The sequence below is a fragment of the Hippichthys cyanospilos genome, chromosome 10 (genome assembly GCF_059441005.1).
Source record: "Hippichthys cyanospilos isolate Australia breed blue-spotted pipefish chromosome 10, RoL_Hcya_1.0, whole genome shotgun sequence".
Lineage (NCBI taxonomy): Eukaryota > Metazoa > Chordata > Actinopteri > Syngnathiformes > Syngnathidae > Hippichthys > Hippichthys cyanospilos.
Genome location: NC_142378.1, coordinates 12,791,277 through 12,812,265, shown reverse-complemented (window position 1 = coordinate 12,812,265; position 20,989 = coordinate 12,791,277). Strand labels below are relative to the sequence as shown.

Genomic DNA, 20,989 nt, shown 5'->3' with positions numbered 1-20,989 from the left:
TACACACTACTACCCTTCTCATTGTCTGAAGTTGAAAATTTCAGTAGGAACTGAATGCATGAGTACAAGTAGAAACCTGATGGGGTTTTTTCGTGGATAAAGTTTTGATATACTATTGGAAAACTTAATAATAAAAAAAAAAAAAGAAGTCAAAACTCATACATTGGTGTACCCCGTAGTAATTCACCACAAAATTCCAAGTTGTTGTCCATCATACCTGTGTCCAGTGAAGCCAGGCAGGCAGTCACATGACAATTCACGCTCAGTGCAGTTGCCCCCATTGAAGCAAGTGTAGTTTTTTATGCCATCCCCACACACAGAGACAGGAAGCTTGGGTCGCCTAGAAAAGGACACGCAGATTAAAAACAGAAAATCATATCAGGTGCTTTTTTGTCAATTGTGTTAACTGGAGCCAGACAGCAGTCATGCGGGACTACTTGTATTGTTTGATTCTGTGTTGTAACACACCGAAGGGGCAAAAGAAGCTTACAACCCGACCGGTGTAATCAGATTATCTACCTCGAGTAAGGACATGAAATCTCATGGGTTGGAAAGAAAAGGCCAAACATTTCCTCAGTCAAGTCAGGTAATGTGGAATTCATCTCTAAATAACATAACAGCAGTTTTTTTCTGCCCTCTTTTGACAAAGGTACAACTTTGGGACAACAACAATCATTTTCAAACCACAGCTGTCACTCATTCTAGACTGTGGGTATGTGTTTTTAAAACAAACACCGGTGGAGGCAGTGTTAATATTAGCTTTGCTTGGCATTTTGTTGCAAAAAAAGAGATGTTGTGCATGACATTTGTGAAACAAAGGAGCAAACAAACAGGGAGCACCTGAGAAAAAGCTAAAAAAAAAAAATACTTACACATTTCTGACAACAATGTACCAAGGAATTTCTTCAACACGTTCACTGGAGAGGAACACAAGGAGAGATGGGGGAAGGTGGTAGAAAGCGACACAAACAAAACAAAGTCATTTTGATGAAAACTTTACAGCGCGAATGTTCCCAGTGAAGGGAGACGTGTGGCTTCACTTGTCGGGCGGCTTGCTTTGCAAAGGTTCTAGTGCACGGGAAAAAAAAAAATGCAGAGCTGCGTGTTTATGCGATAAATGGTTGGCGGCGTTCCCCTGCCTGTTCTCCGAGGCAAACAGGAGATGAGAGGGAAAGAAAGTGCCGCTGAACCAGTGAGACACCTCAGCAGACGGAGGCCTTTTCTGGCTGACACTAGAATAGAAATTCATCTTCAGACAAACTTGCTGCAGGCGTAGGCAGCGATGGAGGAATATTAGCAAGTGTAGCATCTTGTCTGTCTTATGGTGCGGTCCCTTGTCTCAGCAATTTAGCATCATTTATTTGTCTTTGCTAACTATGCCAGCTCCTAAAACTGTTCAGATGGTGACAAAAGTCATCCTTACACGATGACAAGTTTCTCCCCTACCGATGCTTCCCATACGGGACATGATTTGCATCACGTCAACTAGAGGGTTACACCAAAATGACACCGAAATACAGAGAAAAAAAATCAACTTTTTTTTTCCCCAGTAATTTCGGATTAACAATCGGATTCGGTAATGTACTGTAAGGACTAAGTTTTTTTCTTCCTGATTTAAAAATATCTGACTGTGTTTGAATAAAAAATGTGCATTGCATACATAGTTAGCAGCTAGAACAATGCTTAAAACTTGTGCTGTATCACACGATGACATCTTATTTAATTAGCGGTTTCTTAGCGTTGTAAATCAGTGATAGATTATGATTGTTTTTAATGGTTGTGTGTTGTGACAGCAATAAAATGTCATGACAAGACACTACGCTTCCATATTCACAAAGGCTTCAAATTAAAAGCCTTCTATGGCTAAATGCATTGTTGTTCATGTGTGTTTCTTTTTGAAGTTGACCTTTGAAACACGCAATTGGCATGTGATGCGATGTTTGCCTTCCTTGGTAGGTCTCCTTTTGTGTTCTTGTATGAAGTTCAGTTAGATGCTTCCTGCTTTTTGCATCATCATAACATCCAATATCAGATGTATTTTCATAATTTTTCTGGCGAAGATCTTTATTTTTACATTTCCGGCTGAAAGGTTTTGGCTGGCTGTAAATTTTGGTGCATGGCTAATCCACAAAGATGTCTGGTAATAACATACAAGCAACAATTTAATAAATTCTAATAGCTTACAAGAACTACATCGGAACCTTGCAACCATGCTTCGAATTTGCTTTTGAGGGGCAATTATGGCTGCAATTCATGTTGTCTTGACTAATAGTTTCCCCAAGCTTTTGTAAGCTTGCTCTAATGCAACCAACGAAACCCAAAAGCCATTTGAATCTAAACATCTATTCTTTCTTTTCAGCAGCACAGGTACACTTTAACATCTCCAAAACAACATAAGTGATTTCAAAGATAAACAAATGTATTGATGCATCTTCACTGGACTTACTTGCAGAGCGGTCCGGTGTAGTTGTCAGGGCAGAGACAGGCATACCTATCAGGTCCATGCAGACAAGTGCCGCCATGTGCGCACAGGTGGTTCTCACAGATGTCCACCTCCTCGTCACAGTCTACCCCCGTGTATCCGCGTTCGCAGGAGCACTCGTAGTTCAGCCCCTTGACGCTGCAGTTGCCGTGGATACAAGGACTGGAGGCGCAGGTGTCAGTGAAGAAGCCGCAATGCCTCCCTGCCCAGCCCTCAGCACAGCTGCAGTTGTAGTAGTTAAACAAGTCCTGGCATTCGCCACCGTTCAAGCACGGGTCGGGCCTACACACCGACGCCCCATTGCAACCCACCAGCCGAGGATTGAGTGACGTCTGGATGAATTTCTCCTCCTGCAAACGTGGAAAGTTCACCTGAGAAGAGCTGAAGTAAGGCAGAGCGATCCCGCTGACCTCCACTGTGCTCAGGCAACCTGCCAGTGACCACCCGTCAGCGGCCAAACCTCCCAGGAAGATGTCGACTCCTTCCCTGAGAAAGTCCAGGTTGCCCCCTTGACCGATGGAGGTGACGGCTTCATCTACTTCGTCGTCCAGAACCAGAGTCCACTGAGATTTATTATCCCACGGTGCAGTCATGAACAAGTGGACACTGTGCCACTCGCCGTCACTAACAGATCTCATGCTGCTGAGGCTGACTGTGGACTCCCCTCGCTTGTGTTCCTCCACTCCATCTGAGTCTGTGAAGCTCTGAAGCTCCATGGAGAGGAAACCATCCTGGACAGAGAGGGTGACAAAGGCGGAGTCCTTCTCCGCATGGAGGATGGCTGCGCTACGTTTCCGAGTCCGCAGATTCACAGAGAGGTCAGTTAGGTTGCGGAAAATGTGGCCATTTCCTCTATAGACCAGTACAGTGCTGTCATTCAGGAAAGTTGCATTGGAGTAACCTGAGAGGGCAAGAAAATAAAGTACTTAAACCCAACTTTAACACTCCGTTCAAACCTTAAACTTAAATAGAACTTTCATTTGTGTATATCATTAGTTTGATCATTTTAACTCATTTAATGCCAGGGATGTATTTTCATGTTTTTTTTTACGATTCCAGACATTTAATCCCAGATATTTAAGTATTGATATAATACTTAAGTATCTGGGATTTGTTTGGACTCAAAGAAAACGTGAAAATACGTTCCTAGCATCGGATGAGTTGATTTAGTTTTCACACTCACATTTTGATCGGTATTTCTCTTTTCCCTTGTGGCTCTCCACTTGATTCATGTCTAAAGAAGTAGTTATTACTTATTCAAAATCGGTAATCACTGAGTATCACAGGGTTTACTTCCCGAACAAAGGCTCAATAATGTAGGTTCAAGCCAATCCTACTTTAGTGCTATATCCTCCTGACGACCAGTAGTTCAAATTTGTCCTCTGTAGAGGACATTTCTAAACCTAGATATCTCCCATCCAGTTCATCCAATCGCATTGATTTCTTTTGTGCTCTATAGAGGACATTCAGAGCTTTCCAATGATATCAAACTTGTAGGGGTGGGGCTTTGTTACCTTGACTACACCGTAGAAGAAAATGGCTTCCCTCAGTGCAAGCACTTTTTATGGGAAGAGGAAAAGTAAGTGTTCAATACTTTTTAACAAACACATTTTGTCTTGAAATGCTGTTGGCATTTTATTAATAAGACTCTTATGAACATGTTAAAGTGTTTTTTGAGTTATTTTAAGTGTATTTGAGCCTAGTATTCAAGTGTTTAAAACATATCCTCTGTAGTGGACATTTGAAGTTATTTTGTCCATTTTGGTCTTTTTTTCCCAAATGACAAGAAAGGGAGTCATTCTCAGAAGCAGAGAGATTTTTACTGCGGATTGTTGATGGAAACTCAGACATTGAGTTATCTGATGAAGATGATCAAGATCCACTGTTTGAGGTAGAACTAGAGGAAGATGATTCAGGGAGCTCTGAGGAGGAATTTCAGGCAGGGCTAGCAGATGCAGAGGATTCAGATCAAGCAGCACTGTCCACATCTAAGTCCAGTCGACGTCTACTATGGAGCAAGAATACAAAATTCAAATCCCAACTTGATGATCCTCCCATTATTCAGAGCAATGATACTGCTCTGACACGCCAAAACTGGACCCCGGTGGATTATTTTAAGCAATACATTGATGACTCTGTGTTTGAAGAAATGGCCCTGTACACAAATCAGCGTGAAGTACTTGTGTCTGGAGCAACGTTAAATACCACACCTGAGGAATTGAAGACATTCTTTGGAAATTCTATTTACATGGGCTGTCTAGGATATCCAAACATTCAAATGTATTGGGCCTCAAGTACTAGAGTAAAAATTGTGGCTGAATCAATGACCAGAAATCGGTTTTACAAATTGAGAAACTCCATCAAGCTCGTCAATGACCTTGATGTTTCAAATGAAGAAAAAACAAGTGATCTCTTGTGGAGAATCAGGCCCCTCTTGAGCAAAGTAAGGCAAGGATGTCTGAGTATGCCAAGAACAGGAAAGTTGTGCATCGATGAGCAAATGGTTCCTTTTACTGGTCGATGTCCAGTGCGCCAGTATGTACCAGGCAAACCAAACCCAACTGGACTGAAGGTATTTGTCTTGGCTGCACCAACTGGTCTAGTTTTGGATTTTGTGGTCTACCAGGGCAAGACAACTTTCACAGCTCCAGGAGGAAAGGGCATCGGGGAACAAGCTGTTCTTCAATTGGCAGAGTCAGTTCCCCAAGGCACCCACCTGTTCTTTGACAGGTACTTTACAACAATCAGCCTCATTGACACCCTGATGACAAAAGGACTGACAGCAACTGGAACCCTCACGAATAACAGGGTTCCAAAGGACTGCAAGATCATAGGCGATAAGCTCTTCAAAAAGAAAGAAAGAGGGTCATCAGAGATGGTGGTGAGACGAAGCACGCCTGAACTTGCTGTCATAAAATGGTTGGACAACAAGCCAGTGGTCATGGCATCATCTGACTATGGGATTGAACCTCAGGACACATGCAGAAGATGGTCCAAGAAAGAGAAAAGATTTTTCCAAGTGTCAAGGCCACTAGCAATTGCGGAGTACAACACCAACACGGGAGGTGTGGACTTGGTCGATCGAATGTTGAGTTTCTACAGGATGGCCTCTCGCACTAGAAAATGGACAGTCCGTGCAGTTTTCCACTTTTTTGACCTGGCAATCACCAACTCATGGCTTCAGTATAAGAGTGACTGCCAGTGTCTGGGGAAGAAACCACAGAAGCTCCTTGACTTCAAATTGCTCCTTGGTGAAGAGTTAATTGCTCAAGCCCAAGCAGGAGGTGCAGCAAGTGACAGCGAAGATGACTACACTCCCCCCCGTCAAAAATGGAAACCACAGCCAAATGCAGCTCTGAGACACTATGGTGCTGTGCATCTTCCAGAGATGGTGGATGAAACACATGCATCAAGGTGTCGCCAAGCTGGCTGCAACAGTAAAACATATGTTATGTGCTCCAAGTGCAAGATTTTCCTTTGTGTTTCCAAGAAAGGGAATTGCTTTTTGAAGTATCATACTAAATAAGCATAAAAGAAGCAAAAGTGAAACAAAAGAAAAGAGATGATGGACAGTTATGGTTATGTTGAACACTTTGTCAAGTTGACTTGTTGATATTTTTGTTGGACTAACTTTTTCGTAATAAAGTTCCGTTTCCCCTGTATTGGGTTCTGATGTCCACTGTAGAAGACACATCATAGCTTAAAAACAAAAATAAAAAATTGAAAAATTTCTTTTGCAATATTACTATTACTTCACATAGATTGGGGAATTTCAAAATAAATGTGATCGGACAACCTTTTTGTTCCTGGTAGTCAGGAGGATATGGAGCACTGTATGGATAGATTGAGGTTGTTAAGCACCTTACATGATTAGACCCAGGAGACAAGTTAACAATTATATACTTTATTCTTAGAGGAAGATATGCAGTTTTGTGATGAATTGTAGGAATTCAGATTTAAATTTTCAAGGTAATGATGCTTTACCTAAAGGTAGAGAGGTCCTCTCAAAATAATAGAATGACTGTTCCCAAGATATAAACTTCATATTTGCCCCTAATACAGTGGATCCCTGCTATTCGCTTAGAGCCCAGGATGGCTCCTGAATAGTAAAAATCTGTGCAGTGACAGCTGCTGAAATTCATTGGAGGATGTGAATATGCAAACAAAACCATCGGTTTGTGAGGCTCCACAATGAGTTTACCACAATAAGACAAACTCAGAATCGTCGCAACTCTATTGGTTGAACATTTGACATATGCAACAAATACCACCAGAAATAAAAAGCCAGATCTGAACTCTGACATATTTTTTAATCAATTTTACTCACCAGACAATTGATTAGGCACAACTGAACACCCTTGAAAATAAATGGTAAATGGACTTTCACTTGTATAGTGCTTTTGTCTCTTAGGTACTCAAAGTACTTTACACTGACTACTCATTTACCTCCTGATGCTTCTACATCAACAATTTAAGATCAGTATCCTGCTCAAGGACACTTCAACATGGTTACAGTAGTTGGGGATCAAACCCACAGCCTCCTAGTTGTGAGACAACCCCTTTCCCACAAAGACAATAAGGATATCATTTGATTGACATTGTCAGAGAAGTATTAATTCAATATTGGAGTTTATACGGATGTGTCTAAAATAGAACGCTGTATCATATTGTTTATAACATTTTGAGTTTTGATGCTGCGTTATTTGAGGACACACGGAATGAAACTTAGTAGCATGTAACTGATGTCTTTACTTACATTCATATCCTTGATTGAGTATCTTGCATTCAGCGTCTGCTGGGCAAGGAGACAATTCGCACCAGCTGACCTCTTCGCAATGCCGCCCGGTTGTGCTGGGTGGGCACGTGCAGGTGAAATCATCCCACTTGGTATAACACATCCCCCCATTTAGACAAGGGTTCCTCTGAAGAAGAGATAATGATAAAAATGGGATACTTTGTATTCATCATGAAATGTAACTCCAGTGCTGGATGGTGGGTTAATTTAGGGTTAATGGACACCCATTTCATTGCATTGAGGAAAAAATCCAATATCAAAGTCATGGGTATGTAGTTGAAAACGTCCCCAAATCAAAAAAGGTTACATAAAATACTGGGGAAAATTCACCCGGCTTGTGAATTCTCACATGCCGAGTAAGCAGTTGTCCACTGTGGTGTGTAAGTTAAGGTCCGACTGTAATGTACATCTCTTTTCTAGTTAGTCTAAATTTAAAGATTAGTTGACCCTGGTTGACATGGCAAGATTTTAAAATTGTCAGTAGGACCTCAAACATGACAGACGTGTACAGCATGTGGAAAGCAGGTGCACAGCAAAACACATCACACACAATGTTGAATGTTGTCATTCATGAATTTTCCCAATAGACAAGACATCTCGCTAAACCTCTCGAGATTAAATGTGACTACGGAGCAGAGCTGCAGTTATCATGTAATTTTGCTCTTTGGATACCATACAGAAAATTTGAATTCATTGAGTATTCAGTTAGAAATAAAAATATTTCTTTTTTGCTTGGTGAAAACCAATTTCAGACAAGAAGACCAAATCACACATTTCCAATAAATTATGATTTTTTTTTTTTTTTAATTTAAATTGTGCTTAACAGCACTACTTTCCTCTTTGGAACATTAAATTTTATACAAATCCATCCCTCCCTTTAAATTTTGGCATAAGAGGCTAATTTACCAGCTGAAAGGACACATTCGAGTCAGCATGGTTTGTTAAAATGTGATCATTAGTAACGACACCCATGTGGAGCCCGAGCCAGCGCTAAGCACTGGCAAAAGCTGCTGTATGTCAATGTCATCGTCAGCATAATTAAGTTGCTTGTTAGTGGCCTGAATTTATTTATTTTTTTATTTATTTAAACCGAGGTACTCAAACTCGTTTCAGCCCTACTTCAGAGAAGGCAAATATAGGAGAGGAAGAGAAAATTGGCATAAAAAAAAAAGATTGGTCAAAGGAGTGGAGGCAGAGGGAGCACGGACTTCCTGTTGTGCTGTTGTGATTTTGTATTACTATTTTGGAGCAAGTTTGTGTGTTTAACCATAAAATGTACCGTAATAGTTGAAACATATGTGTACGAGTATGAAAATTCTTCTTGTTAGTATGACTAGCATGGGTATTTTTCTTGTAACTACATATCAAAAATGGCTTCTTTTGAATATTTTCCTTGTGACGTCATACCAAGATTGTGTGGTTGATTTTTTTTTTCTTGTGACTACGAACCCAAAACCTTTGAGTGCAAAGTCTTTTCAATACAACTCTCACTTATAATACTCCTTAACATTGAAGTGTGCTAAGCTGTTGAAAGCAAGACATTCCATGCCATTGACATCTGTAATTGCCGACCTGCTTGACACATGTGCGGCGACTTGCTTTCCCTGGTAGTTTGATGTCTTCTCAATGTGCATATTTTGACTCTGAGTTATAGAAATCAGATTCATACGAGGAGGTGGCTATCCACAAGTAAGGTTTGTGCACAGAAGTGAGGTCACGCGTAGTGAAGTTTCGTAGTCGTAGAAATGAAAGTTGTATCGAAACAACCTTGCACTCGCAGGTTTTGGATTTCCAAAATATTCAAACCCTCACCATTTTGATTTGTAGTCAGGAGAAAATAATTAAAAACTTCACAATTTAGATTCACACTCACAAGAAAAATGTTTATACGCAATAAAGTCATACTCACAAGTTATAACAATTAAGGATCAGAATAGTTAATCACTATTATGTCTTTTTGACAGTGATCTTAAGTCATACACCTCGTGATTCCTTGGTGCCTCGTTTTGTCACATTTTGATTGGCTGAATGTCATTGTCAACCCAATGTGTGCTCATTCGCCTTGTCAAAATGATTCAACATGTTGAATATCCCCAATTAAAGGTCGGAGGGGCACAAATGTTCTTTCGAGCGGTCATAAGACACCACACAGGGCAGGAGAAATCGGTTTTTCCTTAAGATTTTTGGGAGGGCAGAATCGGAGCTCAAATCGAGTTAATTTCATCCCGCCGTGTGAACCGGGATTTAGTAAAAGGACACAAAGAAGTTCACGTGGGTACTTACACTGCAAGTGTTGTCACCAGAGCAGCCAGCAGTCACATTCTCCAGAAGGTGCAAAGGAAACGACCTCACCGACGTGTCCAAACCAAAAAACTGCAGCCTCCTATCATTTATCCGCAGGTCTTGGACGCATCCTTTAAAATGTCCCCCCCAAACAGCAGTTACATCGCTCTCAAGCAGACCTCCGACATAGACGGCGTCTCCTGCTTTAACGTCCTGGGTCCTGGTCCCCACCTCAGCTTGCTTTTTAGCATCCACGTGCAGCGTTATTTTCCCCTTTGCCAACTCCACATTCACAAAGTGAACTTCGCCATCGTTGACCGCGTTCTCGCTCCTCAGGCTCTTGATGTCACCGAGCTGAGCCTCCACCACGCCGTCCTTCAACCACACGTGCAGGTACCGCGTGCTGCCGTTGCCCACAGCCAGCAGGAGGCCACCGGGCTTGCGTGTGCGCAGGAAGAGAGAGATTGAGAGGTCCTGACCCAGGTCATCAGTGATGGTGAAGGCGGCGTAACTGAGCGAGTCCTCGCTCCCAAAACGTGCGGTCACATGTTCTGAAGGTGAGGAAAAAGACATGACAAACTGTAACAACAGCGGTGAGCTATTATGGCTGGCAAGGCCTTCATCTTGGGCCTAAAATAGGTATCAGAAGGACTGACTTAAAAGAAATAAAATAAATTGCAATATGTGTTCTCTTAAATTGTATTAATACGGTCTAACAGTATATTCTCTTCTTGTATGGCTTCTCTTGAGACCACAGCTTCTTGTACATGTGTATTTTGTCTTGTTCATTTTTTTTTTTTTTTTTGTCAAATCAAGTGGTACTGATGGAAACTCAGAATCAGAAACCCTTTTCAGAGGTTTGGATTAACAGCTTTTCAGTCAGGTGTGTGCATAATTTGTCGTGATATCCGAATGTCCATAAAGAAACGCTTTAAATCCAGTGAATCGGATTAGAAATCTCTTTGCCATCAGCCTTTGCTGTACCTTTCAATTGGCCAAGTATTGACTTTACTCTTATCCACTAAATGATGCAAACCAAAGCTCAGTTGATCAGATTTGCAAAACTTTAAAATATGTGGAAACGTGTTTTTTTTGTTTGTTTTGTGTTGTTGTTTTTTTTTTGCACAAACAAGGAATTTCGACAAACCTAGTTGTAGACCTGCAAAATATTGCTCTGTGCATACAAGAAGCATCTCATCAAAGCTTATTTATTGACAAAGCAAATTTCTGCTAATTTGGATGCCCAGTGTTATTAAAAAATTTAGCCGTATTTTTACTATTCTTCATGCAGATTAGTTTGCAAAACTCTGTAATGTACCACTAACAGTATCGATCAAAACCGAGTCTTTTGTGGCCAGTGAGTGTGTGGTTGCTTTGAATCGTTTGAGGGGCCCTCAGGGGCAAAGTTTAGGATTACCTCTCATCAACAGAATTGATCTCATGCTTCTACTTAAACACTCATGCTCGGACTAAAACACTCTCTGCAAACTACTGAAACACTGGCGCAACATTCAATTTTTTCCTATAGGCTATTAAAATGGTCTAATACAGACTACTGATATTGTTTCACACAATCTACTAAAATATACACATAGAACACACAAAAATGAACTCATACAATATACTGAAATTCAGTCTTTCAGTAGCGAGTATGACATTTTAGCAGAGTGTATGAAAGTGTTTTACTAGTTCATTTGAGTAGGTAGTGCATGGTACCAGTCAAAAGTTTGGAAATCTGCTTTAGTTCGGTAGTATTGGTAAATTGCACGACATGCAAAAAAACAAAAAACAAGCAGGCACAATCGACAGAGTTAAAACCTAACTGCAGATGAACTTACTTTACGTGACAGGTTAAATAATATACTATTCATTTCACCAAAAGCACTGTTGTCATTATTAGGATCAAAACTATATTCCTTTATTTTTTGTACCAGCGGGTTTATGATGTGAATGGTGGTGCGCATGTTGTGTCGAACAAAGACGTTGTGATGTGTGCATTTCTCTGCCATTCTCGCTCTCCATGTCGCTTGTCACGTTGGGGCATGGCGGGTTGAGGAGGTGCGGGATGTTGGAAAGGCGGAACCAAAAAATGCAGGGCTGACTGGGGTAGGTTCGAGTAAGGTGATTTAATAACACAGGCAGGGTTGAAGGAATTGAAAAAATACAAAGTGCAAACCAAAACGTTGAACTGAAGCTGACTGGGGGCGACAAGGAACGGGGGGCGACAATGAACGGGAGGCAGCACGGGAAGGAGGGCAACGCGAGGCAAGACGGCGAGGGGAAGACGTACAAGGAGCGTGAGACGAGGCAGCGGGGGGACGACGAACAATGACCCGACAAAGGGACGCGGCAAAACACTGGGGCTTAAGTACTAACCGAACTAATTAAGACGCAAGACACCTGGGGACAACAATGGGCGGGGAAACTTACTGGAGGGAACACGCGGGCGACAGGTGAGGTTAATTAGTGATGACAGACGAGGGGAACACAGAGGACCTATAACTGAAACTACACAACCCAAAAACCCACAACGAAAAACAGATCATGACATCGCTGAAGTAAGATGTTTACGTTACCCTGCCTATTTTCTCAATCATTAATTTAATAAAACTCAGTTGCTAGTTAGGTCATGCTTACCTTTTGAACATTAATCAAAGCACAACGTTTAATTGAGATTCTTCAAAGTAGACAACTTTTGGCCTCAGAACAGCTTTGCACAACTTGGTATTTTTCTCAGTCTTAAGCTTTGACTGATGCTTTACGACCTGGAGTGGCGTTAGCTTCACAGCTGTGAATTATTTTATTTGACTCATCTCTGAATTTGAGACCATTTGAATTTGAAGATGATTCCAAACGTTTGACTGGTATTCTACATATGTGAGTGAACCTTTCAGCACTGTAAGTAATAGTTATTCTTGAACTAAGTCCCTGACGAGGCTTCATGTAAAAACCTACCCTCTTCGCAGTCCTGGCCCTCGTAAGGCCTTGGACACCGGCACTGGTAGCTCTGCCACAGGTTGACACACAGTCCATTGTTTTGGCAAGGCACATCCAAGCAGCGGTCCCGGTGACTGCAGCCTGGGGACACATTCACAGCAGAGTCGCTCAGCCACTCCTCGGGGACAATCAGCTGCCAGTCCACTAAGACATCCCGCATGCAACCAATGAATGCCGGAACTGAGGAGTCCTCAAGCGCGTCCTTCAGCACTCCTCCAACGAAGGTGTTCTGAGGAAGCGACACCAAGCCAGCCATGTTGTTTTGGACTGGTGCCACCTTGTAGCAAAGCTGCCTCTCACATTTTGCAGCATCGCTCAAGAGTCTCAGACTGAGCACCCAATCTGTGAGCACGGCCTCCACAGTATGCCATTCTCCGTCAGTGAGTATGTGGGCTAGCTCCAAAGCCCCGATTCGGCTCTGTATTTGGAGCCCGGCGGAAGCTCGCCTTCGCAGTGTGAGGTGAAGTCGCCCCTCTTGCAGCTCCAGGCGAAGCAGCAGGCCCCTGATGCTCCTCTGGAACAACATGGCCCTGGGTAGAGCCGTCTTGAAGCTGAGCGTAATATTGCAAGAAATCTCGGCGTCCACAATAGGGCTCTGTAGGAGAAGGTAGCCACTACGTTCGAATGAGAAGGTGGTGGGCGTCTTGCAGAGAGGCCCGGTGTATCCGGGTGAGCAGGAGCATGTGTAGCCGTGAGTTGCGTCAAGCAGGAAGGGATTGCAGGAGCCTTGGTTCTGGCACTCATGGCCGTCGCAACCCACCAGCCTCACATTGCAGTTAGCCCCTCCATAAAGGAAGCCATTGTTGCGCTGTTTGCTGCAGTGACACGTGTACCCCCCGTCCTGGTTCTCACATTTGCCCCCATTCTTGCATGGGCTGGAATCACAGTGGTCTATTAGCTCCTGACAGAGAGAGCCTGTGAAATGAATTCAATGGCAAGACTTTAGCAAGGGCACAAAATATCAAGCAGACTATTTTCCCACGTGGTCATTTTTAGGCAGGGATCTCCTAACTACAGCCTTGCAGCCATTTGCGACACACCGTCCATTTTCCGTGGCCCACGGCGGCATATATAAGAAATACGTTTAACACGGCCGGTAAGACTTGTTTAAAAAATGTCTTTAAATATTCTGGAAGGTTAAAGTGAGAAGCAAGGGTGTCAAAAAATCGTTGTCACTAATACAGACAAATTGCTTTGTATCAGGCGTCACCAACGTGGTGGCCGCAAGCACCAGGTAACCCCCAAGGATCACATGAGTAGCCCTCAGGACATCAACATTTTGAAAAGTCCTTCACTATTTGCACATTTGCATTATCACATTTGACAGAAATCTCTTTTTCAGCAGATTATCAAATTATGTAACTAGAATATATATATATATATATATATATATATATATATATATATATATATATATATATATATATATATATATATATATATATATATATATATATATATATCATACTGTATCATTATTTGCTTTATTGTTTTAGGGTGTTTGATACATTCAAAGCCTTCGATTTTCCTACGAGTGCTCAAATGAAAAGGTTTGTGCCTTCCTGGTTTAAAGAATCAGGACAAGGGCATTAGTTTCAATATATAACAATAATTTACCCCAAAACATGCCAGTTTTAATTATAAATATAGCACTCCTTTGTTAAAAAACAAAACCATAAAATTCTATTAAATCATTCAGGTCAGGTAAAAACATGAAAGTAAATATTGTTACCTTGTTTCATCAATAAAAACTTATCTTTAGCCTTTTAAAAGTCACCTTTTTAAACATACCACCCACAAAACTTTTAAAAGAGACATTTAAACTCAAATCTCAGCAAAAAAAGTAAATATTCCCCAGTCATGTAAACAGTCATGTCCCATAATAAAAACATCATTAGTAAAAGTTGCAGCAGACACGTCGAAAAACTACTTTCATTCGGACACTCAACATTTATCTTTTGTTTAATCACACACATCGTTTGACTGAAGACAAGGGACCAAATAAATATAACTCTACAGAAAGTCATACCATTGGTGTCAACCAGTTTGCCATATTCATGTTCATTTTTTCACATTACACAGAATAGCCACTCAATTATCTGATGAGATGACCTCTTAACATTGATTCTCTTCAGTATTGCTATAGGGTTACATTACATTTATAAAAGAATACAATCACCACCATTTGCCTGCAGCCATAGCACTTATGACAGAGGAAAATAAATGACTCAGCCAATTTTTAATGTTACCTGATCCAAGCAACAGAATCGCCAAGACCCATGGTATGTGTATCCGCATCATGCCGCTACTCGTTCCCCCAGAGATGCCCCAAACTCATCTAAGTGCACCATAGTAGTGTGATTGCGCACAGGCCGTCGCACCGGAGGTCTGCTCCTTGTCTGTTTCTATGCAGCCGTGCGGTACTGAATAGATGGGGAGTAGCAAAGCCAGATCCCAGGGATTACACTAATGCTATTTGCATTTGGCCACCTTACTGAGACGCTGCCACTGCCAGGGAGTCCCTTTTAGAACATACAGTAACACCGACTATGGCAGCTCACAAAATAACTTGACGTCATTGTAAAATCAAGTCTTGTGTAAGACGCAAAAAAGTATTACCCATGGCACAGAGCAATAAGTAAGTCTGTGTTGTAATGTGTTGGTATTCATCAAACCACAGCATGTCCTAGTCTCCATCGCAGTCTCACATTGTAATTTATGTGGCATATTCATTCTTAGGGTTTGTTTTGCTATGTTCTGCCTTTGTGAAAGCATTATGCATTGAAAGTAGTATTATATAACCCAAAATTTATAGAATAAAACAAAATGCCTTCATTGTCATTGTATAGGAGGTACTCAACAAAATCCTTTACCTTATGCGCACACTGTTTATTGTTACAACATGACTCTTAGGTAGTGTATGTGTCGGCATAGGCTGCAAAAGGTTCAGGCATCCAAACTACTGACACCATCACTAAAACCCACTGACATGCTGAAATAAGTGCAGCAGATTCATCAGATTAGACTACCTGCTGTGCCTGGAGGACAGCTGCAGATGTAGCCTGCAGCATGCTGTGGGTCGTAGCGTTCGGGCAACAGTGGCTCGATACCAAAAAGGACCTGCCACGACCTCTCGATGCAGCGGCCCCCGTTTAAACACGGGTTACTGCCACACTCGTTGACGTCTATTTCACATAGGGAACCTTCAAACCCTGAAATGAAGATAAAGAGATACTAATTTAGCTCAATTTAATATAATGGTAAATTGTTAAATTAACAGTACTGTAAGAGAGTAAAAACTAAGAAACAAATGGAAGTGATTTATCTACGTTGCGTATACAACTATATAAAAATCAAAATTCCCATATAAGGTCGATATTGTGGGTTACCTGGCAAGCATTTACAAGTGTAATGACCCTGATGCTCCGTACAGATGGCACTGTTGAAACAGGGTTGAGAGGAGCATTGTTGACCCAGGCCTTCACAGTGTCTACCAGTAAAGAATGTTTATGAGAAGTTACAGCTATAACTGGGACACACTGAACGCATCAAACCAGTTATTGTAGGATAACTAAGTGTATCGGGAAAAAAAAAACACCTCACTGAAATGCGATATCATCAATACAGTAGATAGCTCACCCTTTCTCTCCATCTATGCACAGAGCCCCGTTTTCGCATGGCTCGTCTTGGCATTCATCGATGTTGATTTCACACCGGTGTCCTTGGAAACCAGACAGGCAGGTGCAAATGAAGCCACCAGCGTTGCTGTGGCAACTGCCGCCATTGAGACACGGCTGTAATTGACACTCATCAATCGAGACCTCACAAGTGGCCCCTGGGACAATGAAAGCAGCACGGATTTTAGAAGGCAAAATGACAGCTGCCTTTATGTGGACTGACTGTGATCATACATGCTTTTATGCGACAGAAGCATTTGCGGTCTGCTCTAACAACAAACACTACAGGTATCGGGTGTGTTAAATTGTCACTTCACTACCATACTATGTCTGCTACAGACATCGTTGTTCAAATGCCAGGTTATCATGATGTAGAAAAATGACACTAAGATAAATCACAACACATCACAAGCCAGCACACAACTCCCATCACTGTAAGTGCCTCTGATTATCCCCAAATAAAGTTTAGCTTGTAGTAAATTTTCAAGCTATTGTTAATTATGGAAATTTTAGTAGCATACATATTTGGATTTTTTTTCCATTTCCTGATCAATGTTATTATTTTTATATTCATTATTATTATTATTATTATTATTATTATTATTTGTAAGAAGGTGGGAGTGGTGGGATCCCATTTTCAATGTATTGTCTGTTTAGTCAGTGCCTTGTGGAGACATTTTAAATTGTTATTATTTTTGATTCTATGCATTTCAATGACCATCATATTTGCTTTCCAATCTGGTTCCAATCTCTCATGAATAACAGGTACTTACTGTCCAATTAAAAACAAAGTTGCTTAAATGGATATATCAGTCCATTATCTGATCCCATTGGTGAATACTGTAATCGCCTTTTTTTTCTTTGATATTTTGCCGATCGGTAATCGTGAAAATCTGGCCACAAAGGTCAAACATGACTTCTTCTGACTTTAGCACAGTTTTTCACATGTGTTTGTGAGATTTCAAGCTTCATCAAAATGACATGCTTTGTAAGATGAAGCTTCTATCTATCCCCACTGGACAAACACGACGAAGAAGATGGGAGATTGTTGTCAAATGTATTTACCTATAAATCCTTCACTTTCACTTTGCTGTTAACCTCTCAGAAGCCTTCTTGACCAGTTCCCATATCTTTTCATCCATTTTGGAGGAACATCCAATTTTTGGTAATGTCAACATTGTTTAAATATATTCTTCACTTGATGATGACTGCCTCCCAGCTTATATTTATTACCTCGCAAATTCCTTTGTCCATTTCTGATTGATTATGTTTATAAAGTTCCAAAATGATATATCCTGGACACATTTTTATATCACAAAGACCTGGCAATTGAGCTGACATTTCTACTTTAAGAGAGCCAAAAAACAAAACAAAACCATATAAAGTTATAGGCATATCAAATGTATTTAATGACTTCAATTTACGCTGTACATTAGGAATGTGTGATTTAACAGTGTTTCTATTCACTCACCAGTGAACCCAGTGGCACATTGACAGAAGTAGTGGCCCACTCTGTCCATACAGGTGCCTCCGTTCATGCAGGGCTGAGAGACACATTCATTGACGTCAATCTGACAATGGGCTCCCTGGAAGCCCGGCACACAGAAGCATGCGTAGCCACCCTCGCGGTTTTGACACAAGGCTTGATTTTGGCAAGGATTTGGTGAGCACAGATCCACACCTGGAGGGTGCTCCAAAGGAGTTGCACCTAGAAATACACAATGATGTGGTAGTGAACTTTTGAAATATTTTGACATGCGTCATTACAGTAACGCTATTTTTGTCCATAGCATGTTGCTAAAATTGAGTTAACCACAGTATTGGAAATTAGCCCACTTTAATAATCAGAAATAAGAGGATTTTTTCTTTTGAATATACTGCTCTTGTATTTCTTAGCATGTTCACTGTGCGTGTGTATACCCAATGAATTATCATTGTGGGAATATGGTTGTAATCAAGTAAATTTACCCAAAACCTTCCTTCAAGTGTACATATCCAGAGCACTCAGTCTGTTTCTCCTTCACATTCATATTCCCCTGCATGATTTGTCTTCTATCTTACAGAAGCTTTACATCGTGTTCTTCCATATAAAATGGCACATTGTTCCATGTTAATCTAACCTGGAATTCAAGACTCACATTGTGTTTGGAGCTCTTCAATTACGTTATGGCTGAATTATTAATTAGAGAATCCGGATAAAATTCTCTATTGTAAAAAATTCATTTCTGTCATGTTTGTTAGAATCACATTTTGAGGCTTATAGACTGCCTAGCCCCGCCCCCAATGAAAAAAATTCCCAAATTCATTATGGTCACCACGTCATGGATGTCATCATTTTTGCCCACACCAAATTGCGTTTTTAAATAACTCATTTTAGTTCATTTTATTACGATGGTTTTCCGTTTTTTACGTCAGCAAAATCACGTTTGTAACTTATCAAGTCTTCATGAAATGGCCCGCTCTTTATGACGTGCAGGCTCACGAAGAGGCAGACAATGAGCAAGATGAGCAAGTGCCGCATGCCTAGATGATAAACACTCATGACCACTTCAATAAAATCTTGAGCACAACAAAGTGGTTATTGCATAGATGTGAAGTAGATCTTGCATGACAACCAGGATAAAATTGCAACATTATATTGAAGCTCCAGTGCATAAATGTATGCACATAGCCAAAGTAATCATCCTACAAGTGTCCAATCAGGCTGAGTGCAAAACCTCCAGGAGCCTCTCGTGCCTCATGATTGGAGAAGGGCAGCCATGGCGAGATCAGGCTCAGTATGACTGTAGTAGAATGAGGCGATTTGCTAATTTTAACATGTTTCTAATGTTGTATGTTGTCATCAGTAATATGAACAAATATTTGCTATTAAAGAATGTATAAAGCCCAATACGAGATGTACATACTAAATTTTCTATCATAAAAAAAAATGTGGTGTTGGTAATTTAATTTTTTTATGTGACAGGAAATTGACTAAAAGAATGTAGAAAGCTGATATGTTTTTTTGCCAAACAAAATAGAAAAATGATACAAAACCTCTTCACCATTTTCAGCCGTAAAAAGTTACATGTCATTTTAAAACTACATTATTTTTCATGATCACTTCCAACTGTAAAAGAAAATATGCCACTTGCTACCAATGACACATGAGCAGACTTGACACCAGGTGAGTTGTGATTGGTCATTACGCGAGACTTGAGCAATTGTATTATCAGATTTCTATATATAAAATATGAGCTCTTTTTATACTACTATAAACAAGTGCGTATGGCACCATTTTTCCCTCAGTTACTTCAAGGTTATTCTAGAATCAAAGACTGAGGACCTAGCATTCAATTCATCTCCCAATTCATGATAATGACTAGGCCTTATCCTGATGACAAAATGTTATGCAGGATTGTGTATAGGGCTCTCTTTCAAATGATGTCTGATCTGATTGGCTGTGCATGTTGTATTAAATTACAATCATTTATAATCGGTTTCTTTTCAACTATTCACCAGCGTTACTCCTAACGTGAAATTGGGTCACTGCAACCCAAAATACATATGTAAAAACATTCAGCAATTTCTATTAGAGGAAATCCAGACAAGTGGTACTGCAATAGGCCCAGTGGTGCTACTGGTCTTTCCCTATTCCCCCTATCAGGGCTCAGTGGATTTGGAGAGTCAGATTCAGATCCAACAAACCGTACATCCCAGTTCCCTTCCCGCAGCATGTAGCCTTTTCAAATGTAAATTGCAACTGAGGGTCTTTGTTTCGCCCTATCTAGAGAGCCTCAAATGGCACATGTGGGACACCTGGCATCTCTTTCAGCCTCTTGCATGTACACTAACGTATCTGCTTGTCCGCCTGTGCGTTTCAGTGGCGATAACAACTTGGATGGGATGGCTGTGTCTCAAAGATGTATAGTGTGTCTGCCTTCTGTCCCCGCATCCTCTTGCCCATTGCATGTCAACAACCCTCTTGAGTCACTGTGCTCGTCCCCCCAGTGCCAGACATGTCACTATCGGCAATGATGTTGGTCACAGTCTTGCAATTCAAATTCTAATCATGCACTTGAGAAAAAAAATGAAACATAGAGGCAAACTTGAAACAAAACTCAATGGTGTTTGGATGATATTGCTGTTAGTAGTGTTGTACTGACGAAATGTGAGCGTATATCCTTCTGAGCGAATAATTGAAGTTTTTTTCAATTTCAATATAATCTGTTGTTAGATACGTTTATGTTGATACACAGCATTTGTGAACACTGATCCACGTGGACAACAAACAGTATGCAGATGATCGAGAAGGAAAAGTTACATACCATTGATCACAAACAGTGAGGAGATAAGAATTGTCCAGGCAGGTGATTTAAATCTGGAATAATGGAAGACATCCATAATCATGACAGGGAATCATCCTGCTTCTCTTCAGCCTCAAAGTGTTGTCACACGAGAGATGTCTCTGATCTGCCTGCAAGGTCTCATGTGTTGTCAATTCCAGAACCACTTCAATACACACACTTCTGCTCCCCACTGGAGCACCATCAGGAGCCTCAATCACATGTGAAATAAAGAGCCTGATGGCCAATCACATGCAGGGAGAGGAGGAGGCTTGTATTGCTTGCTTTTATGAACTATCCCTGCTACTACTAGTACTGCTACTACTAGTAGTAGTCATAGTAATAATAACATTTTCATCAACTTAAGTTAATATAGCACTTTTAAAATACTATAATATGTTTTACAAGAACAGAAAATTGATATTAATTG

At 40.9% G+C, this 20,989-nt stretch overlaps 1 protein-coding gene across 2 annotated transcripts in view; it reads right to left on the bottom strand.

The window, feature by feature from the left end:
- The window catches only part of crb1 (crumbs cell polarity complex component 1), a 29,685-nt gene extending 9,047 nt beyond the window's left edge, over window positions 1-20,638 (bottom strand). The window contains exons 1-11 of one of the 2 annotated variants that reach the window (XM_088425888.1): window positions 20,542-20,638; window positions 17,706-17,942; window positions 16,197-16,392; window positions 15,947-16,047; window positions 15,587-15,769; window positions 12,516-13,472; window positions 9,561-10,111; window positions 7,239-7,404; window positions 2,447-3,383; window positions 873-917; window positions 218-340 (exon numbers count right to left, since the gene is read on the bottom strand). In XM_088425888.1, coding sequence (XP_088282014.1) covers window positions 218-340; window positions 873-917; window positions 2,447-3,383; window positions 7,239-7,404; window positions 9,561-10,111; window positions 12,516-13,472; window positions 15,587-15,769; window positions 15,947-16,047; window positions 16,197-16,392; window positions 17,706-17,942; window positions 20,542-20,623 — 3,578 coding nt within the window. In that variant the 5' untranslated portion in view covers window positions 20,624-20,638. Of the gene's footprint in view, window positions 1-217; window positions 341-872; window positions 918-2,446; window positions 3,384-7,238; window positions 7,405-9,560; window positions 10,112-12,515; window positions 13,473-14,806; window positions 14,950-15,586; window positions 15,770-15,946; window positions 16,048-16,196; window positions 16,393-17,705; window positions 17,943-20,541 lie in introns of those variants that run through there. The other variant, XM_088425887.1, reaches the window with a different exon arrangement.
- Between the last annotated feature and the right edge of the window lie 351 nt (window positions 20,639-20,989).